The sequence below is a fragment of the Apis mellifera genome, linkage group LG14, assembly GCF_003254395.2.
Source record: "Apis mellifera strain DH4 linkage group LG14, Amel_HAv3.1, whole genome shotgun sequence".
Classification (NCBI taxonomy): domain Eukaryota; kingdom Metazoa; phylum Arthropoda; class Insecta; order Hymenoptera; family Apidae; genus Apis; species Apis mellifera.
Genome location: NC_037651.1, coordinates 7,556,005 through 7,571,240, shown reverse-complemented (window position 1 = coordinate 7,571,240; position 15,236 = coordinate 7,556,005). Strand labels below are relative to the sequence as shown.

Here is a 15,236-nt window from a genome sequence, read left to right as displayed (position 1 = left end):
GGGCTACATTTTTTGGTAATTGACCATCAAACTTTGAAATGACCACAGTGCCTATCTTCCTTTGTTCGACCATTCCACGTTTCTTTCTCTCCTTTTTTCTCTTCTTTTTTTTTTTTCAGGCCCTTCAACCGCCGTGTTTGTAATTCGTGACAAGGATTAATCTCTGTCTAGCGTTGTTTAACGCTCGTCGCTCGTTTCTAAAAAGAAAAAGATTGAAATTTGTCTTATCCATCGTTCGATATCGTATCGAACGAACATGGGGATGCTTCGAATCAAGATAAATCGTTTATATTTCGATATAAAATCGGCGATTTATTTTTCTCTCGCATATTCTTTGGGAAGAATAAGAAGCAAATAGGAAATTTATTTCACCAACGTATTCCCTTCGCCGTATATCGCCGAGGGAATCGCGAGGTTGAATTGAAATTCCATTTAAACCTGGCTTTTCCTGGATGTCTGGCGTCGGTGTTATCGCGATCTTTGAATTCAATCTCTTTGAAGCAAGTAGCGCATAGATCGCGAGGTATTCCCGTATAACCAGACAGGATATAATCCCGAGCAGACTCGCGTCCCGAGTCAATATTTGTGTTACGTGAGAGGAGGGGGGAAACATATGGAACACGTTTTCTTGTGGACGCAATCGGGGTGCGACTGGCAAGGATGTCCCAGAAGAACGTGAAAATTCCGGTTTCTCTCGGAGTGAAAGATGGGAAAGTTATCGATTCGAGGTTTCGTGTATTTTTCACGTATTTACAAAATTAAAAGATAAATCAATATATATATGTATAAAAAGTTCTCTCGATAACGAAAATACGAACTTTACAAATAAATATACGTCATTAAGTACATAGCGTGACAGTATTAAAAAATAATCGTGGATTTCGTTCGAATATGAAAAAAAAAAAAAAAAGAAATCGATTAACGCAACGCTTAAATTACGTTTGAGCAAATGATCGTCGTGATTTCTTTTGCACGATCAGCCTGGCTATGTGTGTGTATATATATATATATACGCACGTTTTTAATTAATTGACGTATAAATAGACTTATAAATAGTAACTATACAGTTAAAAAGAATAATTGTAGATATATATACGTCTGTTCGAGATTAAGTACTCCCCGTCGTAATAATTAGTCGTAGCGACATGTCTTAATTACGCGAAGCCAGCTCGGTGAATTAATGCCAAGTAGAAATCAAAAATGTACTTCGAGCGTGCAGAAACGGAAACTCGTTGTTTTCCGTTCCCATTCTTATCTCCATTCTTTTAACCATTCTTCTTAATCGATCATCCACCAGTGACATTTTTCTTATTCTTATTTCTTCTTAAGATCAAACTTATTTCTAACTTCCGCCCGTGCGTTTCTCCTCGCCGAGATATCGAACTCGAAGGTATCGTACCAACTGAAAAAGAAAAGAAACATATATCTCTGACAAAGAGACGGTGTTACCCGAGACGTCGATCATCGATGAAACTTTTCAAACAATTGCCCGCCTCGCGGAGAACAGTTCCTTTATAATCATCCGTAGTAATAACCCATACTTTTAGATGTAAATGCAACGCGATACGAATCGGCGGCCGATTGTTTCGAAGCCCGCCTTTAAGCTCGCACGGTTATGCAATTTCTAAGCAATCGCGTATGCGTATCCTGGCATCCGCTCGTTATTCGCCTCGTACCACCATACGTACGTAGTTACGATTCGAACGAGAATCGCGAATCGATCGATTCCTTGCCTCGTTTCACGTTTCTCGTGCATGCTGATCGAGCCGTGCCCTCTCATCTCTTCTCGGCTCGCCGCCGACGATGGATTCGAGAATTCCATCGAGTCCCGCAATCAACCTGCCGATTTTTCTTCCTTCCTTCCTTCCTTCCTTCCTTTCTTTCTTTAACGATTCGAGGAAATGACGGTTCGTTTTCGAGGCAGCAACGAGCTCCTTGGCGCGTGTTCAATAATAGGAATTATCCTGGTAATCGGAATAGCGGAAAGGGTGACGCGCCGCGGTGGTTCCATCCGGTTTCAGCAGAAAGAAACTGGTCGGCTTGCCGTTGAACTCGTACGGGCCTTTGTCCAGCGTGTGGACCAAATCGTGGTCGGTGGGTTTGTCGGTCGGTTCCACGTTGCTCTGCCACTGATAAATGGCGGTCGGTTTCCCATTGGTCACGAAATCCGCGGAGAGACCGTCGAGATTGGTGATCGGGGTGTCGGTCGGTTTCTTGTTCGTCTTCTTGTGCCAATGGTAGACCGACGTCGGCTTGCCGTTGCTCACGAAATCGATGGGCAGTTTGATGAACGGATGCTTAACGGATTGGTGGTACGCGGGTTTCGGCCTTCCGGGTCTCTTGTACGCTTGTACGAAAGGTTGAAGGCTGGTAGTCGAATAGGTGGGCGGTTGCGAGATGTAACCCAATCCGGGTACGAACATGTACGGCGTGGGCGGTAGCCTGATGTAGAAGATGTTACTTTCCTCCAAGTTGTTCGAGTCCGCCACCGTCCTCGTCTCCTCCGCGTCGAAGTTGTTGTTAGGGTAATCGATGTCGTAAGGGACGATGTCGTTTGAGAATGGAAGTTGCGGTACGAGCGGGTAATCGACGAAAATGGCTTTATGCCTTCGATTCTTCTTGCCCGTTTTGTCGTCCCTCGCTTCGCTGATGCGTTTCAACGAGTCCTCAACGTCCTTGCCCCCCGCCCGATTATTATCCTGAATCGAGGCTGGTAACGAGGATTTCGAAGACTCTTTCGTTCCACTGTCGGTCTTCTCTGATTGCTTTTTTGTCCACTGATTCGTCGCGTCCTTGCCGGTGACAATCCCTGTTTCCGTGGAAACTGGAGGAGCCGCGTCCTTGTCCCGAGGAAACAATCGAACGTTCGGGGTGTCCCGGAGTGGCAGCGCCGCGACGGATGCCGCAAACACGAGGGCCGATAAAACCAGCGAGATCCTCTTCATGATGGCTGAAAAAATACCAAACAATTTCATTGTTTTCGTTCGCTCGGTGGACGAGATCGCGTTATCGACGAAACGCGAGAGGAGAGAAGAGGCCAACCGAGAAGAGAAGAGTCGAAAATATCGTTGGAAAAAATCATTTTTGCATCTTTTTTCTTTCCTTTGAACGAAGTAAAAAACGAAAAATCGATTTATTCATTCGGACGAAGGTGAATAGAGCATCGTTGGTATCGCATCGCGCATTCGCGAGGAGCGCCGCCATGTATAATCCGGCTTATAAACTATATATCTACAAAGCGTTACCCCTTTCCCGTCCCAAGAACGAGATTAAGTTATTAGCCTTGGAACGAGCGCTTGGATCCTCTACCCTGACCGATATATATCCCACGAGGACGCGTTATCATTACAGCTCGAAAATTAAATCGGTCGACCGGTCTATTTGGCCGGCTAATGCGACAACCGAATGACATTAAGCATGCAAAACGAGATTCTCTCGCCAGAACACGTACGCAGCCCTGGATGAGAGCGCATCATCGGCCAACGAGCCGAAACAAATTGCTGTCTCGTTCGTCACGACCGTGGCATGGAGGACAAACCCAACGTTTTCTCCTACGTCTCGAAACGTATTCACCGATCGCGCCTCCTCCTTTCGTCGTCACTCGCGCGAAATTCTTTTTATTCTCTCCGACATGGAATAATAAATCACGCGTCCCTGTGGCGAGAACGCGAGCGTAGGAAAAAAAGGGGGGCAAAAGGATTTCGAAGGAGCGAAAGGAAACGGGGGACAAATTCCGCGCGGCATTTGGACGAGGCGCGTGCATTCCGCGCGTCAGCCTTTCTTTCCTCTCGCTAGCGCTACCGAGCCGAAGGGAACGAGAATCGAAGGGAACGAGAACAAGAAGACTAGGAACGGTAATTGAAAGCGGGTTAGAAAATCGTCGAGTCACGCATTCCTGACGAAGAGGAGCGGAGTGGAGAGAAGAGGAGAGGAGAGGAGAGGTCCTCCTCGAAGACCTTGCAGAAGGTCGGTCGGATTGACGGAGGGAAAAGGAGAGGAGATGATGATCGATCGAGAGCTGATTTCGTAAAGTCGATCGATCGATCGATTAATGGTTTTGCTAATTTGTTAATTGCCACGATTGGTCGCAGCGGTGATCTCCGATTCGGCACGCGATTCGATCTTCGAATCGACTCTAATTAGAAGAGAAACGAACTTCTTCTGTTTTTCCTTCTCGCGATGACTCGTTCGAAATTATCGTTCGCTCGGTTGTTTATCATTTCGCGATGCTGAATACTACTAGCGAGTATTTTTAATTAAAGCGTATAACCACTCGAGACCGTGTAATCGAAGTGGTGGAGGGGTTGGTTAATGGTTTCGAATTAGCACGTTTTACATTCGCGTTCTATCGTGTTTCCATGTTAAACGGGTGTCGAGACGATTGACGCTCCATTCTTCGTTCCTCGAGATGGAAATTGAAGTCGAGTAATTAAAGTCAGCCTCGAACACCTCGAGCAAGGTAAACTTTATATAAACGCGTACATAGGCGTAATAGTCGGCGGCTATAGGGTGAGAGACTTCCTCCACGAGAGATTCATACCGCAACGAGTGTAATTAAACGTTTGACTGATCGATTTAAAGGATAATGGCGGCCCGTCATCGTTTACGATTAAATACACGGTTGATCGTTACACGATACCTCGTTATTACCGGCGTCGGCTTCCTTTTGCTCGAGCTGACCGCTGTCAGTAAGGTAAACCGACTACCTTTCCCCTCGTGGATCGTGCAGTCGGGCTACAGAGACCTGCGTTATCCGCCAGTGGTCTTGTTTCACCTGTCTTCCCTGCCTACCTACCTGTTGTCGACAACGAGCTCCATCTCGTATCTCCGCTTCCACGAAAGGGAGGGGGGCTTTGCATAAAACTTCAATTTGTCCTTCTTCTTCCCTCTACCACCACCTGCCCGCGATACGATTTTTATCTTTTATCAATCGGAGACGGAAACCTTGTGCGACAACAATTTATAAAGCGTCAGATTTACGGCACACGTAAGAACATCCTCGAGTTCTCGTTTTCCGCTCTTCCTTTTGCACCGTCCTTCCATCCGTCTCTCTACCCTTCGAGAAATATAACCGAGACGTGGTTCGCTTCTCCAACATCCTTTATATTTCGAAAGGTGTCGAGGATTTTCGAGGATGAAGATTATTATAACGATACAGAGAAAGTCGAATTACCAGATCAAACCTGTCTCTCCCGTCCACGAGAGAAGTTCTCTTTCGAATCTCTTCACAGATCCGCTCCTCTTGCTCCTTTTTCATTTTCAACCGCCATTTTCAACCGGCACACCGTTATTTTGCCGAAATGAACCGGCCGGTACGCGTACACGCGCGTATCTTTTTACGGGCATCTTTGTCAAGAACGGCACAATGTATCTGACTCGTGACAAGAGAGACGAGACGAGAATCCAGAGAGGCTTGATATGGGAATATTCACGGGATAAAGGTTCCTCGACGCGGATCGCACCTTCGTCACGTGTCATTAGAACTCCTCTTCTTCCCGGTTAACTCCCAGTGTTGTTTCAATTCTTCTCGAATCCTTCGATCCATCAAATTATAAATTGTATAGAGCGACATATATATTCGTTGAATGCCAGCCGTATTCGATTTATGGGAAAAGATGAACACGTTCTTCTATTCTCTGATAATAATTAATGCTTCGTTTTTTCCTCGAAATTACGTTAACGGCAATAGGATAGGATGCAGCGTAATCGAAAAGGTATTTTCTTTCGAATTCGATCAAAGTTGTCGAGGTGGGTGCACACGTGTCCCTGATCTCGATCTAACCGGACGAGTTCTCTCCCAACGAGAGAGAAGTAACGGAATTGAACAAAAGCGGAATTAAATGAAACGTCACGCGTGAAATCATCGAGGGAAGAGACGCGTTGTTGTTATCAGTTAGGATATGCAAATGGATATATAGATTATACGAAAGACGTGCGTAGTAGCACGTCTTTTTTTTTTTTTTTCACGGATACTTTCTCGCCAATCCTCAATTTTCGAGGATGAAGAGAGAGCGATGGCGAAGGAAATTGGTCATCGCATTGTCGACCCAAATAATTACACGTTAACTTATAATTACGTTATAAGTTATAATTACATTATAATTACATTATAAGTTTTTGATTAAAAATTCTTTTCTTCTTTAATTAAGCGAAAGGAATGATTTTCTGAGTTGAAAGTTTTTTTTTTTAATCATCTCTAAAGATGACGAAAATGGATATTCTTTCGCACTAAAGAATCCTTAATTGAGAATTCCTTTGTACCACATGCTTGTGACATAAGCTACGTGACTCAGGTCTCGTTAAGTTAGGGAAATGGACGTGGAAAAGTGCCGCGTACGTAGGGGCGCGACTCAAAAAGGCCATACATCTTGGCTTTAACGGGTTTTCGAAGAAATCCATAATGTTACATGATCGCGCTCTTCTCTGCGTTTCTATCTTCGTGGGATACGATCCTTGCGATTACGCATCCCTTTTTCGGTTTTCATCCGTATGAATTGTCGATCAATTTGCCAACTTCTTAATGAATAAAGGTAGATGATTGCTGCAAATAATTTTTAATAAATACGTTTCTAGGTGCGGATAGATTTCTTTTCTCTTTCGATGGTAATTGAAATCTCGTTTAGAATTAGTTTCGAACGATTTCATTTTTGGCTGATTATCTAATTCACGAAATGAATATTTGAAACATTTTAGATCACATTGTACATAATGTCTATCTAAATACACGTGTTACAATAGATTAGAATTAAAATGGCATGATAAATTTGAAGAAGAAAAAAAAAATACTTTCGACGAATAGTTTTTAGTCATAAAAAGAAAAAAAAAAAGAAACGGGTAATTTGGATACGAATTACTTGGAACGCTAGCGCGAAAATTCACGTGAAAGAACGACCCGTATTTTGGTCCACGATGCTTCTCTCTGTTCGTTCATGCGTTTCTAATGAGCCAATTTTACGCCACTGATTTCCAGTACGCTATATAACTATAGGTATATAGTAAATGTTCTAACTTCAACCAAATAGAATTTTCATACTCTGATTCATTCGGTGGTTCGGAGCAAATGCGAACACATGTTGCATCAAAAGCATCTATAATCCTTTGTGACTGGTTGCAAACGATCCTGTTTGTCTGACAGAGAATATTCCTCCTTCAGACACTTTTGATACAGCGGATACGATTGATCGTTGCCTCAATCGTTCGTATAATCTGTACGAGTTGAACGTTGAGTAAAAATAATACCTTGTTAAATATTATGCGATATCTTTGTTTGTTCTTGATAATAGCTCCGTTTCACGAGATATTATTTATTAACGCGTGATACTACCTGCTGGGAAAGCTAATTCAAGGGTACGCGATTAACTATATCCTGTATATCCTGTTATAAAATCTTAACTTAAGAAAAATTTATCGACCAATTTTTTTTTTTTTTCTCTCTCGACGAGAAGCTGTTTTTAGCAAAGTCTCGAGGCAACGAAAGTTACGAGTTAGGCAAGAAACAGGAAGTAAAAAGAGATATATATATATATATATATAATCTAGTTAGAAGTATCGCAGTTTGCAGGAGAGACGATAATTTAACTATCGTCAATTTGAGCGTCATCGAAGGTCGCACGTGGCTCTTCTAACGAGCGAGTTTGCTAGACTTTCTCATAATTGCACCGGCAGTCACGAAGGCTGCAGGTGGTTCTCGCGAGATCCCAATCATGTGAGTCAAGGTATTCTGACTTTACACAATGATGCGTCCCCTTCTTTCCTCCGCTGTTGCATCTACACGCAACTCTGGATTCCGGATTTATGAGATTCGGTCTAATTTCCTAACTGTACACGATTGTTCTTTTCGGAATGTAGTCGTTCATCCTATCACTATCTTCTCTCTTCTCAAGATGGATCAACGTATCCGTTAGAACCATCGAATCAAATTCATTTTAAGAGAGAAAACAATTTTTCCTTGATCCTTGATAGAAAACGAGATGGAAGAAAAATTCTAATCTAATCGATTTTTTGGTAAGAAATCTCTGGTAAAAGAAGAAGAATTCAATGTAATGTGTAAAAGGTATCGTTGATCATCCGAAATCGTTGAATAAAATCGTTTCGATCCTCTAATTGTTTTGAGCGGGATAATTATTAAATAAACGCAAGGTATTTGTCCTTTTTCTTCTTGCCTTGGAGGATAAGTACCGTATTCCTGTTGGAAAAATTGCCTCTATCCTCTAATTTGATCGTTCCGTAACGAGATCGTTTCGAGAACATTTCGACGATGTAATGATACAGTAGTCTCGATACACAATGAGAGCCCGATCACGCGTTACGAAAACCGAATTAACCCCTTTCGAGACCTTAGCGGATTCCACGATCATTTTGCCTCCGATGATCCTTGCCTATTATTAACACGTATTTGTAGATGGATTTACAGTGTGGTAAAAAAAGTCCTAGTTTTATTTTAAACAACCGGAAACATCGATCCCATGTGTCAATTATTTATATCAATATTAGATTAATATAATCCCATGTGTCAATTATTTATATCAATATTAGATTAATGCGTAGATATCGATCGTTTAATTTCCTCATTTTCCGCATTACAAGTAATTTAGAAATTATTCCATTTCCATCTAATTATAATAGGTGGAATCGTTAGAAAGTTAATTTGAAATATTGATAGGCTCGAAATGAAATTAAAATAATTTTAAAGACCTGGATTAACGGATTTTTATTACGTATTCGTTTCAATTAGCATTCACAGTGAAAGTAGTAATACGTTTCTCGTGAAATTACCGTAGATAAAATTAACGCTTTGAGCGATAAACGGCTGGAACGATGGATTACCTGTCGCTATAAATTTCTCTGACAACTGGTTTGAAGAAATTTCAGAAATTTCGTTCCAACTGTCTAAGCTAGTTAAACGAAACGCATCTGTTTCAATAATCTCGCAGGATTGAACGAGAACGAAGAACCAGTTGAAATCGATTTCGAAACGAGTTGGTCGCGGATCGTTCGATCAAGGCTAAATTCGGAAGGGAAGTTTTTATGCGAGTAACTATGCAAATTAAATCGGTTGTGACGTAGCTCGTGGTGGATCGATCCTTTCATCGTCAGACCACGTAAACGCGCGTACCGTTAGAGTTGGCATAAAAATGGATGCGATTCTTTTAAAATGTTGCATCGCCACCAAGAAGGCAACGGTATACTCGCGAATCGTATCGCACGAGGATCGATTAACCTGGATAAAGATGGGCGCATTTTTCGATCCCATCCTATTCTAAACGTCTCGTCGAGCGTGCGATCACGTCCAACACGAATTTTCCGCTCTTCTCTCATTCCTCCGTTAAAACGAACGCGTCATTTTTATTCCGTTAAACTCTCCCTGCGTTTCATCATCGTCTCTTACACCTGTCTCTTTTCTCTTCTTTCCTTTCCTTCCTTCCTTTTCCTAACTATCTCGAGAATGGTCGGCTCGTTGATGATTCACTCGCTTTCCTGTTTTCCACACGTTGGCCGGGATAATGCACGTAAGGCAATCGTACGTAAAGCGATTTCCTCGCCGATCCTCGCCTCCTTCCTTCCTGATCGAGAAACACGAACCGTTGGGTGTGTACGGCCATTTGTATTCGGAACCACTAGGAAGTGAAATTCGAAGCCGGTCGGATGGCGTTGTTAGGCAACGAGCGTGCGAAAATTGTCCGCCTATCGCGAATCGGCTCACGAACGAAATCCGCTCTCTATAAATCAGTGGGGAACGAGCGATCCGTTTTCTCCCTCCACCGCGGATATTTTGACGGAATGCACGGGGACGGAAGCCGCTTTCTCGAATCGCTTTTCGGCGATTTTCGATCCATCGGCGAAAGCGGACCGATTTTTAACCGAAGGGAATTGGGTTAATTCTGTTGTTCCGATTTATCCACTTTTTGTCATGCGTTCGTGCGTGCGAACCATAACTCGTAGCCTTTTTTGGGGAGAGGGGGGGGGGGATGTGAAACTGCAGTCGTCTCGTTGAATTTTTTTGAAGAACTGCTCGTTTCGAGCACTTACTTTTTTCCCTTCCTTGATATTCATTCGAACACCATGACGATAATTTCTCGTTGCATGCCGGGAATTTTTAATTGGCAATTAGGAAGGAACTAAACGTTCGAGATCGATGGAACGATAGCTGTACTTTGACTGTTTTTTGGAGATGCTCGTAAGACGCAAACTGTTCCTCGGAAATTTTATATCGTGTGTGTGAATTCGTGCTGTAACCGTGAAATTCTTAATTAGCAATTAGAGAGTCGAAAGAGGCGAGGAGCTAATGAAATGTTGTAAAAATACCGATTTTTGCGCAAACGCGAACACGTTTAAAACTTGCCTTATTCTACGTTAATTGCGATTCTCTAGAATGTAATATAAAGATTGTTGAACAACTGGCTATAATTCGATAACCTTTCTCTCTCTCTCTCTCTCTCTCTTTCTCTCCTTTCTTTCTTGCTCCTTCCCCCGGTTTCATAAAAGGAAAATAACGTTTTGCTGGTCGTTTAGAAATATGGTATGCTCTCGAGGTGTCGACGCTGTCTAGCGAACGAAATTCTTCGCGTTTTTCCCATGCCACACTCGATGCTCGAATAACGTTCACGACGTCTGCTCGTATCGGAATACCAATTAGTAGCGGTGATAAAGATCGTGATCGTCGCGCGGAATCTCGATTGTACTCGATTAGAAAAAAACGTTACGCAATGGTTACATTGATATTTCTTCCCTCGATTTTTACCGCTTCGGTACGATCTTTCGTCGCTTCGTCTTCCTAATGATCTCGGTGTCGATCATTGCGACGAGGAAGGAAAGATTGAGACATCGCGTCCGTTCAGATGTCGAGTTTCGTTGGGAAGGAAAGAAGAAGGACTCGCGAATGAATCAGCGGTTTGCTTGGATATTACGATCGAACAGATTGCACGCGCTTCTTCCACCGACGAAATATATTATTGCTCGAGGAGACGTGATTTAACGTCCGGTTAAAGTCGCAACGAGGACTTGGAATCAAGTTTCACCGATCGTCGGTTTAACGATCCCTCGAATCGAGTCATCCCTCGATCGAGGATAAGAGAGAGAGAGGGATGGATAAAAACGTTTCGTTGAATTTCTGCACGATTTCTCGGAGATTGCTCGGAGAGAAATAGCCAAAGGAAGTGCCAAAAATCGGGAACATTTCCTTTTAACGCGAGCAACCAAACCTATGTCCTGCGCCTCGCTACACGGATTTTCAATTAGTCATTAATCCTTGAATGTAAATAGGACCGTTATACCGTCCTTCACAGTGTAATAGCAATTTAAACCTAATAGAATGAGTGGACGATAAAGTGTTACGCGTGGTACGAGGGTGCTCGTCTACGTAGTCGTTATATTTTTTAATTCCTTTTTTTTTTCTTCCTTCCTTTCTTTCTTTCGAACGAGACTGGTGCGTGAAAAGATTTTACAAACTTTACATGGCGTTGAATCGATTTTCGCGAATTCGAAAAGGAAGGGGGACGGATTGGCGTTTGGCCAAGAAAGCGGTAACCGAGACGCTCGCCTCGTACATTTCAATCAACCGGCAGCCTATTTCATAAGCGTCATAGGTGTGCGAGATAAGTCATCAGACACGTTTCGATGAACAGACTACCGAGTTACGTGCGCACTACTGTATAAATCGCGTTCGACGATGCGTAGCGTGTTCTCTCTTCTTTGTATCGAGGTATAAGGGACAACGTCGTCGATCAATACGGTAAAAAACGATAATAATTTGTTAACCGTTACCGATTTATTTATTCGTTTAATAATTAGATGTTTAATATCTTGTAGCGTCTCGATCGGTGTACCTCACGCGAACGCGATTTAAGATTCGATATTATCATTCCCGTGTCCTGAAGAATAATAACGTGCCTCGATATCTCGAAGAATTTGTTAGGTAACCGGGTGGTATTTTAGATTAAGCGTCGATTTTCGAAGAGTAGATCGGATATAATTCTCGAGCTTTCCATCGTTCTTCGTATGTTTCCTACGTTTTCCGTCAGAGATATCTATGAAGGAGTGTTTCAAGGAGTATTTGGGATAACAAGTTTAGATATAATTGAAGTTATACCGCCCATATGCGTATACGTGTTATCGGTATATCAAGTTTACGAGGAATTATATCACGTTATACCTCGCTCTTCAAGGAATTCAAGAGAATAATCGTACGGTTACTTAAGAATTCTCGCGTTAACTTATCGCACGATTGAAGGGAGAAAGTGGACTCGTATAACATCCCGTATAACGATCCACGTTTCGATGGAGAGATACTCGTAATAATTTGCAAGCTGTACTTTGGAGAAGTTAGTTAGAGATTTTAACCGCATCCAAGTGTTACGCATTTGCATACATAGTGTGGGCAGGTTTGGCAGTTACTTCATTAGATTCACGAAAATTATAGTTTTAACCGTTTCTAAATTCACCTCGATCGAGATAACGCGTATGAATCTACCTTTTTTTCTCTTTTCCTTTTTTCTTTTTTTTTAAGATTCCATCGTAATTTGATTGGCGAAGGGTACCACGTTACTTATTTCGCGATATTAGTAGTATTAAGATCTTAATTAAGGAAAAAATTGGACGATTCCCTGGGCTCGTAATCCCACCCCATTATCGTTTTGTAAGAGCATTTGTCGGTCGAGCACGTTTCGAGATACCTACGCGGTTGTGAACTGGTTTTGCTAAACTCCCGTGGATAACTTTAGACCGCGACGTCATTAATGTTAGAGTGGAAAGCACTTTCCGTGACGCGCAAGTAGCGCAAAACGAAAAAGAGAGTCGCCTTGCCGAGCGAACGAACGTCCTTGCCAGCCGCCGAGTCCACTCCACGAACGTAAATCATCTTTGAACGCGTCGATCGCGTCGTTGTACAAATAACTCCTCGTCTTCCTCGTGTCGCACGATCCGAATAATATTTCGCAATTTTCCACGAGCGGCGTGGGATTAGTTGGACGATCGCATTACCGGATCGCAAAAAACTATTATACCGGCTTTTCGACCAGATTCCACGTTTTAAAACCAGTATACGATATCGTTCAAGAGTTGAAGAGATCACTGGGTTTCGAGGTTTAAAAAAAGAAAAGGAAAAAGAAAGAAACGTTATCCAGAAATCGTAGGAAACGAGCCCTTTTGATAAAATCGTCGACGAAGCAATTACAACGATCCATGTATCGCGTTAGATTTAGACTCGAAATTATACGTTTATTAACGCGATGTTTCGATCGAATAAACGTTCTTTGTTTCCCATGCGACGTACGATCGTAAACGGTGCGCGCCGTACGACATCCGATTATCGAGGTCCGATTATGGTAATCGTACGGCCGATGCTTAATACGACAGCCTCGAGTAGAGCAGTTCGAGTAGAAAATAAACAGAGAGAGCGTTTCCCGAAGATGGAGTCGCTCTCGAGTCTCGCTGGCTATCTCGCTCGACGAAACGTTTCATCTTCTCTCCTCCTTTTCGCTCTCGCGGGACGGCCGCGTATCATTGTGGCAACGAGGAAGCGAATCGGGTTGGAAAGCGTGTGGGAATTACCGTTTCGCGATAGCGTCCTCGAGCGTGTGTGGCGGAAAACGCGAAAAGCGGTTGCGAGGTGTGCGAACGCGGCATTAAACTTCCGATTACCGCGGAAATTTGAACACGGAACACGGATAACGATCGTGGTAAAAAGCGAGCCGATTCAAAACGATCCCCGCCTCGGATTAAACGGCGCGTAACAACCCGCGGAAAGACGCTCCTCCTTCTGTTTTCATTGTTTACGACCCGAAATTACAACGTAAGTTTCGTACGCGCTCCAATGTTTTAATATAAATTGAAAAAGATCGGATGGGAATTCCTATCCCGACCGCTGCTACCACGGGAGTATCGAGAATCGATCGTGATGCAGGATGGAAACGATCGTTATACGGCCGTTACCATCTCGATACCATTCGAAATCGTTCTCGGCCTCTTCGAGATCAAGGTAAAGATAGACAAGATGGTATTTCCGTTTCCACGATCGCGATCTTAACCCTTTCGGTAATTAAATTGGATCGCATTTTACAGCGATCTATTTGTACACCGATTTCGATTAGAATTATTATTACGTCTGTTATTACGGCTCGAGAAGATTCGAACTCGCGCTCTTCACCTCGGATGGAAGGAATCGTTCGCGACCTTCGACTTACGTAAACGAACGCTCTTGGCCCGAGTCCTTCCACGTATTCGCGCCGTGTATCGCGTTGAGCAATTACAGTCGTGTAAAGTTTGTTCACACTACCCACCTCGTTCGCCTTTGGCTCAGATCAGCAGGATCCACTGGGCGTTCGATCTCTCGAGATCTCTGTTAGAGGGACGTTAGTTGGAAACTGCACTCCCTGCACCCTTCGACGATCACCAACAACCGCGCTCGTCCGATTCCCTTCGTCGTCGAGCATCGAGCGAATTTTATCCTGATTGAAAGCGGCGCCTCTCGATCCGTTTATTCGGCCTTTCTTTTCTTTTCTTTTCTTCTCTTCTCTGTCTTTCTTTCTTTTTTCCGGGTCTTCTCCCCCTTGTCCGGTCCCGTGACACTCGCCGGTCGTTTTTGGTCACCCGGCCACGAGTTTTACGAGTTCACCGACTCCGTGAATCGCGATCTGCTATCAGAATGAAGGCTTTTCTTAAGGCCGTCTCGTACTTATGTCGCTGCCCCCACTATGGGGCAACGTGCCGCGAGCACTCCTCAAGCTCTTCGGCTTGTCGGGGCCCGAACAACGATGCCCCCCTCTGAACATAGAAAAGGAAATACGTGCCAGAACGGACGACACACTTTCGTTCCTTATTTCGCCCGCTCTTTCCACTCTTCCTTCTGTCTCTCGCCGTTTCCTCTCGTCTTCGTTTTTCCACCGATAGCGCCGATACTTTTCCTCCGAATCGTTCATTTTCTCCAATTGCAATCTCCGCGAATATCTCTCTCGAATACGAATCGCTGTGGTTAAAGCGCGGAACGGTTCTTCTCCTTCCAAAATCCAATAGTTTTTTTTTCTCTCATCTCAATGAACGATCGATCCATTCTCTTCTTTTTCTTTTTTTTTTTTTGAGGGACGCGTGCCACGACACGCAAAATGCAGACGTACGTTCTTTTACGTTTGCTTTTCTTTCCCTCCCTCCGCGAATAAGGATCGTCGAGTCCTCGCTGCGCGGAGGACATCCGATATCGAATCGGTTCGATTTGCGGTCGATCGTATTCCAGATAAGCGGGA

General features: G+C 43.5%; 1 protein-coding gene across 1 annotated transcript; it reads right to left on the bottom strand.

Annotated features, from left to right (window-relative positions):
- Positions 1–92: 92 nt before the first annotated feature.
- LOC102654839 lies at positions 93–14,658 on the bottom strand. The gene is made up of 2 exons (XM_006562957.3): positions 14,277–14,658; positions 93–2,950 (listed from the first exon to the last, which is right to left on the bottom strand). Exon 2 carries the CDS (start codon positions 2,943–2,945, stop codon positions 1,947–1,949), a length of 999 nt encoding a protein of 332 aa, XP_006563020.1. The 5' UTR covers positions 2,946–2,950; positions 14,277–14,658; the 3' UTR covers positions 93–1,946.
- Positions 14,659–15,236: the final 578 nt, after the last annotated feature.